The sequence below is a fragment of the Dysidea avara genome, chromosome 5 (genome assembly GCF_963678975.1).
Source record: "Dysidea avara chromosome 5, odDysAvar1.4, whole genome shotgun sequence".
Classification (NCBI taxonomy): Eukaryota; Metazoa; Porifera; class Demospongiae; order Dictyoceratida; family Dysideidae; genus Dysidea; species Dysidea avara.
Window position 1 is genome coordinate 12,249,990 of NC_089276.1, and position 8,457 is coordinate 12,258,446.

The window sequence follows — 8,457 nt, forward strand, 5'->3', positions numbered from 1 at the left end:
CATTAGTGTTGCCATCGTTTTCTTCTCTTCTGGCCTATTCTCTGTCAGTGTGCAAAACTCACGAAACTGACAATAGTTCACAATGGCCGCAGTGCTACGTAGCATACTTTTTTCGATCAGAGGCTCCTTCACCTAAGAAGTTTGCTCCACTTCTATTAACGATCGTCTCTTAATTATGTCGACTCTCTCTGAAGTGTGAAGTTTCACGTCTGGCTCTCACCCGGCGCCCGGGCTCTGAAGACGTACAGTATATAGGCGCTAAAATTATTTCTGGGTGTTTACGTAAACTTAGTCTCTAATTCGTTAGCGCCTAGCTTGGGGACCAGCAGTTGTTGTCAGTGGAGTTTTGTGCAAGTTTAGTGTGCATCAATGTCCTTGATCATTGTAAGTTCGTAGTCGTTTATTGTGTATCATAATTGTGGATAACTGATCCGTAGTAGACTACGAGACAGACTGATCGTGCATACCTCGTGCACTGGGGCGTGTCTATGGTCACTCTCGAGGTCAGTACGATCAACGCATGGTACAGACCAACCCCTTAGCGTAAACCAGGTATGTACGAGACACTCAAACTCAGAACGAAGGGCTGTTAGAAAGAACGCTAAATATGCAGCAGAACTGGAGGAGGATGGGCGGGCCCACAGTAACAATACCACCATCTTCACTATATTTTACCTACCTCATCCACCACGGCATACCAAAACAGCTATTTCTCAAGAACAATAAACGAGTGGAACATACTACCAACTGATACAATTGAAATTGCAGATACTGATCTATTTACAGCTAGACTCCAATCATATTATTGTACCTAATGTATTTGTTTATGTGATTCCTGAGCACACCAGCAGGGCTGACTGCTCAGTAAACAATAATAATAATAACCTGAGACAGTACAAGTTAATTGGCAGCTAGCTATCAGATAGCTAGCTCACAATGCTGCTACTTGCTAGTCAAAGCTAAGCATGCATGTAATCTCTTGTGCATGGCCAGTCTCTTTGAAGTGTAGCTATATCTCTGCGCTTTGTATCCACTCAGATCAAAGTACTTTCGATAGTAGCTACATTACTTGCTAAATGCATAGCTCTATGTAGTCTATAGGCCGCCCGCCCACTCTAGATAAATCATCTGTTTCCCATCCTTCACCCAGGCATTTTTGCATGCAGGCGTATAAAAGATTAGCAGCTTTTTGAGCTATTGTTTGTCATTGCAAACTGCATAAAAGTTTGTACCTTCATAAATATTATATGCATATTTTTGCAGGAATTATGAAAAGGTAAATTTATGTTCGATAGCTAGCTAGTACGCTAACATGTGAACTGACACATACCCTTACAAGATTCGTTTTTTCTGGGCCTGTACAGTATGCAAGATAAACAGGGAATATGGTACATTGATGTGCGGTGTACGGAAAACAAATAACGTATTTGCAGTGGTTATAGCTGTGGCTTAATGCATTATAGCTATAAAAGAGTAGCAAGTGTATGTGCATACTAAGTGTTATAATTATACAAAGAGACGGAGGTATCTCAGTCAAATGTATTGCTGGGAATTCCTACAAGTTATACTGAAGCCAGTTCTTATTTGATGTTCACTTACCATGTGTAATTCTAGCTTGTAAACCATATACTGGCCAAGAGTAGCTGAGGTACCTTACTGTCAATATGATTGGCACCAATCACTATATACTAAACAATGTACTATCAAACATGTAATAGTTATGGCATGATTCATTTGACTTATGGTAAGAATTATTGTGATGTGAATCACCAGCATGCAAAAGACATTAGAGTAACTTCTATTATGACCATGACTGCACTTATGATGTGAAATTTGGAGCAATATTCTGTCTCCCTGCATGTGTGGGTTTACCTTCTCACACTTTCTTAGTAGAGTAGTATCAAGAAGTCATGCTGCTAAAGCATTGCATGCATGATTGAAACTAAGCAGTAGAAATTCCATCTCCTATGTGCTGTGTACTCTCTATACAGACACTTGCTAAACTACCTGTATCATATTTCAGGGATACAAGGAACTAAGTAACTTAATAGTATTGTCACGTGGCCTTTTGCTTGGTCATGACAGTATTCATAGCAAAAACAAATTTAGTTGCTATTTGATGTGCAGTTGTTGAGTTAGCTGTATATAAAATTATACAAATGTGTGTTCGGTGAGGTGAGGTGTGCAGGTTTATCATCACACCTGAGACTATAATTATGGAGTTATCTTATATTATAGCACTTTATAATGATGTGTTCATATCACATGATGGCCACATGTGCTACATGTACCTGTAGGTCTGTCTCACTGGTGTCAGATAAGTTTACTACAAATACAAAAGTTGATATGTATTCTTTTGATTGGGCCACAAATTATTTTCTGATCCCCACCCGCATTGCTTGCTGCATTTAATGATTATTTGTACCGTTATTGGTTGTATACAACTATTAGTCAACTAGTTATATGCTGGAGCAGACTAAGAAAGTTGTTCTGAGTCATTTGAGCCATTTAATACAATTAATAAAAAAGATCCACCCGCCCATATTAGTACTTTTAGTATTGGTGGATGAGAATAAGTTGATGTGGCCTTTGGATTGGAAAATACATGTACCGCTGACAATACTTGTTGGTTGCATGCGTTGTGATGCTATATGCATGACACAATTGTAATGCTTGTGTTGTGCTATTGTAGAAAAGTAAGTTGGCTGTTCTACAAAGCTATATTATACCCTGCTGTAGCACAATGGCTCAGACTCTAGCTACTGATGAGTCAACATCGTTACTGGTTAACAAAAGTTCCACTGCCCTACAATATGGTTTACTGGTAAAGGATCCACTTGGAGGAGACAAGTCTAATAAGTGTGTGTCATTTCACAACATCAGCTATGAGGTATCTCAGCGAAGTTGTTTTAAGAAGCTTCCACCAAAGACAATACTGGATAATATCAGGTACCAATACCATCTGTGTGCAGGAGTGTTTGATATCAAATTATATATGTTAATGTATACTCATAGTGGTATTATGAAAACTGGTTTGAATGCAATAATGGGGCCAACTGGTAGTGGAAAGACCACGTAAGTTATTATTGTTCACTGCATGCTGATGTTTTTAAAATCATGATACGGAGCAGATTTAGCATACAGCACAAATGTGTAGTACTTCCCATCCAAAACTATTATTCTTTAACTATTCTATTTCATTTTTACACAGGTTACTGGATATTCTTGCAGGTCACAAGGACAGGAAGGGGCTGAGTGGTCTTGTTATGATCAATGGTGAAATCCAGCCAGTTAATTTCAAATGTAAATCAGCCTATGTTGTCCAGGTGAATTTTACATACTAATGCTTGGTACCTATATAGCACAGTGCAATATACCATTATACAGTAGTTATATTATCTTCTGTTACCCCATATAGGATGACATTGTGATGGGGACACTCTCTGTTAGAGAGAACATTTCCTTCTCTGCTGCTCTGAGGTTACCATCTGTATACACAAGAACTGATAGAAAGGAGAGAGTGCAGCAAGTTATCGAAGAGCTTGGGTTAACCGAAGTAGCCGATAGCAAAGTAAGTAGTCATTAATTTGTTTTCTATCTTCATAGATTACTTATTAGGTTGGAACAGAGTTTATCAGGGGTATTTCTGGAGGAGAAAAGAAACGCACTAGCATTGGAATGGAGTTAATCATTGCTCCAGGGATTCTATTCCTGGATGAGCCGACTACTGGATTGGATGCCTCCACTGCCATATCAGTGATAAGATTATTGAAGGAGTGAGTGTTGATGTTAATGAATTCACTACTGTTTTTTTTCTCTATTTAGTCTTAGTGAACTAAATCGAGTGATCATCATATCCATCCACCAGCCAAGATACTCCATTTATAAACTGTTTGACACACTGACATTGTTGTCTAAAGGAAATGTGGTGTACCATGGAATAGCTGGAGATCATGCTTTACAATACTTTAGTGATAATGGTATAGTTATGTTCTAGATTTATGCTTTTACATCATTGATATGTTGTAGGGTATGAATGTGAGCAACACAACAATCCTGCTGACTTTTTTCTTGATGTTGTGATTTCTTGTGAAGCACAAGAAATGAAGGGTAACATTTTTAAATTATACCTCTGTTAGCTATTATGCCACTGTTTTTCTTTGAAGTTGAAACTATAAGCTTTAAACTTATGAACTTTACTAATGCAATCAAATGTTAATATAAGAACTCTGTATATGACTGCATAATGGTAGGCTATTAATCTTCATCATAACTGAGGTGGTATTTATTTTTTTTTGATTTCCACAAGTGTCCTTCCTGTGTAAATTGCACACAACCAGTGCATCTCTGATACTACAGGTGGCCAGTATTCACTCAGTGAAAATACTGGCCAGAACCAACTTGTTGTGGCCTACACACAAAGCTCACAGTGTCACGAAGTCACTAAAGAATTGCATGCAATATCAGAACAAGCACCAAGCGTAAGGGAGTCTAGGAGAGTTTCTCAATTTTCTAGAAGTTTTCCATGGCAAGTATGTCCACAAAAATTCAATATGTGTAATACTGACAATACTCTCTATGCAGCTTGGAGTTCTTGCTGTACGTGCTGTAAGAAACTTAGTGAGAAATCCTATTGTCTCTGTAGTACAGGTATGTGGAACATACATATATCATGTGTAGCAGTGTAGCTACATACATATTATAGATTAAGAAACATTTTGTAGTGTTGACAATATTGTTGTGATAATAGCCATTGCATCAGTAAGACTTTGTTTTGGGGTCTACGTCAAGTAGCTCCTAAAACATTGCTAAGATTTATTTCATGATTCGTTATATTGTATGAGCTAACCTCTGAGGTGACCATGTATTACATACTATTGCTTTACTGGATATTGTTTACACCATTCAGATGTTAGTGATGCTGATATTGTCCACTATCGTGGGAATCATATACTTCCAATTAAAAGACAACTTTACTGGATTCCAGAATAGGTCACTATGTGTGTTGTGTGTGCGTGTTGACATCCATCACATACAGGGTTGGAGCATTCTATTTTGTCACCACAAACATCGTGTTTGGAAGCATCTCTGCCATAGAGTTGTTCATACGAGAGAGACCAATATTTATGTACGTAATAGAGTACTAATGATAACGTTATGTAATACTTACTTACATGCAGCCACCAAAGTGCCAGAGGATATTACAGAGTGTCAGCATTCTTTTTTATTAAAGTATTTTGTGATCTACTGCCCATGAGGATTGTACCAGTAATAATGTATTCTGCTATATCATACTGGATGTTGGGTGAGTGAAGATTTCAAGTGAACACATGTCTACATGTTTGGTATTGTTTATCTCTCTAAGGCTTGAAGAAGGAGCTTCTCCATTTTGCTATTTACTTACTGACATTGCTGTTAGTGTCTAGTGCTGCATCTGCAACAGCCTTTCTTATCAGTGCTGGTGTTAGGGTGCTTGCATTGGCGACCATACTAGTGGCTATATCCTTCGTTTTCCAAATGGTACATACATGACCTGTAGATGTGTGGTATACTTTTGTTTTTATTTTGTAGATTTTTGGTGGTTTTTTAGTAAACCTGAATACTGTGGTTGTCTGGTTAAGCTGGATACAGTATATCAGTATTTTTCGTTTCTCCTTAAATGTAAGTTTCTGCCTAAAACTGTTATAGCTAGTTACATGTTTACTGATTGAGTTGTTAACAGGCGTTATTTGAGAATGAGCTAAAAGGTTCCTATTATTGTGACAGAATCCCCTACCACTTCTTTGCTAACAGAACCATTTATGAGTGGTGAGTTGGACTTGTGCTGTTTTTATTTTACATTGGAACCTGTCTATAATGCTGGTCGCTTTATGGACCATAATTTTTGACCTAGGTACACAGTCTTCCCTAAAAGTAATAGAGTAGTTATATTCTGTTAATGTAAATAAGTAACAACTTGAGAAGTAAACTCTTTCAGCACTCTACTGGGATGAGAAAACCCTGATAGTTATTCAATAATCAGTTGTGATAGATCTCTTACTTGGGTAATTTATAAGATTTAAGGGACGTAACCTTTCTACACAGATGACCACTAGACAGGTTTCACTGTAATATTCAGCACAGTAAAGAATTTCACATGAGATATTATATTTAATTTCTTGCAGTGATGTGAACCGAACTGTTATTGGAGATATCTACCTTGACTCACTGGGCTACCTTCATTACAACATTTGGTTCAATGAACTGGGGTTGTTCCTGTATGTTACTATTGTATTGACACTTGCATACATCACCTTGAGGTGTGTAAAGAAAGAGAGATAAATGTGTTATTTATTATAATGATGCTTCTATACATTTTGTCATCAAGCCATCAAGGGAAGGTTATTGCTGTTTACATAGGCTATATATCAGTCTATCTTCCTATGAATTTACTAAGGCCATTATCGTGCTACCACAGACAAAGGGTATACCTTTCTCACTATATTCATACTAACCACAGGAAGTATATCCAACAACATGCCTCCATGCCATCATTACAATGGAATCTCTTTATATCCTATAGTTTCCTAACTGGAGAATACCCCAAATGTGTGATGACCATGCATGGACAAGAGTCCTGATTACAAAAAATCATACTGGTTGCTGGAGTACGCATTTTCATTATATTTTTTGTAATTACCCTTTCCTAAAAGACAATCATCTACTGTGCTACCTTAATTACAATTAATTTTGAACTAATCCTGTGAAAACAGTTTAACAAGAAAAGTGGCAAGAGGATAAAATTTCAGCTAACTATAGTGCATGGTGACAATAAAGTTGTCAAAAGCAGACATTACAGACTATGTACTTTATGGGTGGAAATATATGGTGAAAATTTTGACTGGTGAGACATGTGGAAAAGATTTTGGAATATTTGTGGCAGGTTAAGCAGTACCACATGATTTGTTAAATGCTTTGAGGGCTCAGTTCAATTTGTGTAACAATGAAATTTTCATAGGCAGTAATCTGTGGGAGGAGATACATTTTTACAAAGTTGCTCAAATTCTGTGATATGAACAACTGACAAATTTTGCTATCAAATTTTTAACTAGATACCCAGGATTGAAGTAAACGCTATCAAAACTATAGACAGTGCCTTACTAATATGAATATATCCCAGCAAGCAAGTCAGCTAGAAGGTGAAGTTAGTTGAGGGCAAAACTCCATGGTGACATGCTTTATTGGTTACATTTTTATAGCAAAAGAAACATGTTGACTATAGGACCAGCCTGTATATTTCAGTATTTATCTACTGACCTATTATGCTATGCTGCATTGTCCATAAATTAAACCTATTGTGCTCACAGTTATATGTGATGTTACAAATCACTCATGTTTGATAGCCACTATGCCAAAGTGTAAAGTGTCAACACTCTTTCTTATTAAAGTATTTGTGATCTGCTTGCTACCCACGAAGCCCATACTGGATGACTGAGCACATGCTAGTCTCACAGAACCCTAAGTGGTCAGGGTGCTGTGAGACTAGTACACAGCTTCAAATGAATCAAAACAAGTGCAGTGTATACACAAAACACCATCGGTCAGTGTGTAGTCCACATGCATTCCACCATTATGTGGCCTTGTAACAAAAATGCTTTAGTGAAAATATTAAGTGGTATCTAGGGAAATTGTCATGTCAAAGGAAGCCTACCAAATGGTTAAACTGCATGGCAATGCATCAGGCATTGAAAACAATACTTTATTAAAGTCTCCAATGGAAGCCACTAAAGATGCTGATAGTGATTAGACATGTGATTGACTGATTGTACTTGTGTAAGTTCCTTGAAATGCACACTGCATGCTGTATTCTTGAGTCTATGATGAATGAGGATGTAATGAAGTTCCCCACATGGGAAGGAATTGAAATGAGAGTTTCTCAACATTAGCATGATTTACTTGGTACTGTGAACAAGCATTTTAACTGTAGTCAGTACTGGTGCTAGAGGTGTGTGTGCACATTGGCAAATGTACGACCAAATATAATATTCTGTCAAATAGTGTAAAATGTGCAAAGTTGCTGTTCTTCAGTGTTCAGTATACAAAATATTATGTCAGTATACTCATTGCTTAACCTGGCCCAGCATGGGAGCATGTCCAGTCACAAGAATAGACAGCTACATTTGTGAGATTATATATAAGCACAATTAAAAAGCTGTAAGTATGTTTGTGTGCATGCACTGTAGTACACATGGCCAATTGGCCTTGTAATCAACTTTGGGTATGGCAAATAGGGTAAAAATACTCTAATAGAACAGTTACTGAATAGTTTTAAAAAAACTACTAAACAAAAAAGGTTTACCAAAGCGCTTGAACCAGGAACCTCGAGCTCCATAATGAAAATACAAAACAAAATAAATCTATGCAAAAAAAGATAAGCTGTAAAAAAAGGTGTGGCTTTCAAAAAACTTGGATACATGC

General features: G+C 37.2%; 1 protein-coding gene across 2 annotated transcripts; it reads left to right on the top strand.

Moving 5' to 3' along the window:
- The first annotated feature begins 257 nt into the window (after positions 1-257).
- On the top strand, positions 258-6,352 carry LOC136257039 (broad substrate specificity ATP-binding cassette transporter ABCG2-like). Of its 2 annotated transcripts, XM_066050153.1 has the most exons (18): positions 282-384; positions 438-503; positions 2,740-2,949; positions 3,016-3,075; positions 3,212-3,326; positions 3,419-3,571; positions 3,619-3,776; positions 3,826-3,980; positions 4,030-4,110; positions 4,360-4,532; positions 4,585-4,650; positions 4,910-4,992; positions 5,039-5,128; positions 5,181-5,305; positions 5,366-5,520; positions 5,572-5,661; positions 5,723-5,808; positions 6,165-6,352. In XM_066050153.1, exons 3-18 carry the CDS (start codon positions 2,744-2,746, stop codon positions 6,319-6,321), a joined length of 1,953 nt encoding a protein of 650 aa, XP_065906225.1. In that variant the 5' UTR covers positions 282-384; positions 438-503; positions 2,740-2,743; the 3' UTR covers positions 6,322-6,352. The 2 variants fall into 2 exon arrangements, with proteins under 2 accessions (XP_065906224.1, XP_065906225.1); XM_066050152.1 differs by lacking the exon at positions 438-503 and having other exon boundaries at positions 258-384.
- Positions 6,353-8,457: the final 2,105 nt, after the last annotated feature.

Bases quoted from the DNA above. Each gene is read 5' to 3' on its own strand.
- LOC136257039 (XM_066050152.1), top strand. From the start codon at position 2,744: ATGGCTCAGACTCTAGCTACTGATGAGTCAACATCGTTACTGGTTAAC. The intron at 3,572-3,618 runs GTAAGTAGTCAT...ATTACTTATTAG, and splicing joins CCGAAGTAGCCGATAGCAAA to GTTGGAACAGAGTTTATCAG. The intron at 4,993-5,038 runs GTCACTATGTGT...CATCACATACAG, and splicing joins TTTACTGGATTCCAGAATAG to GGTTGGAGCATTCTATTTTG.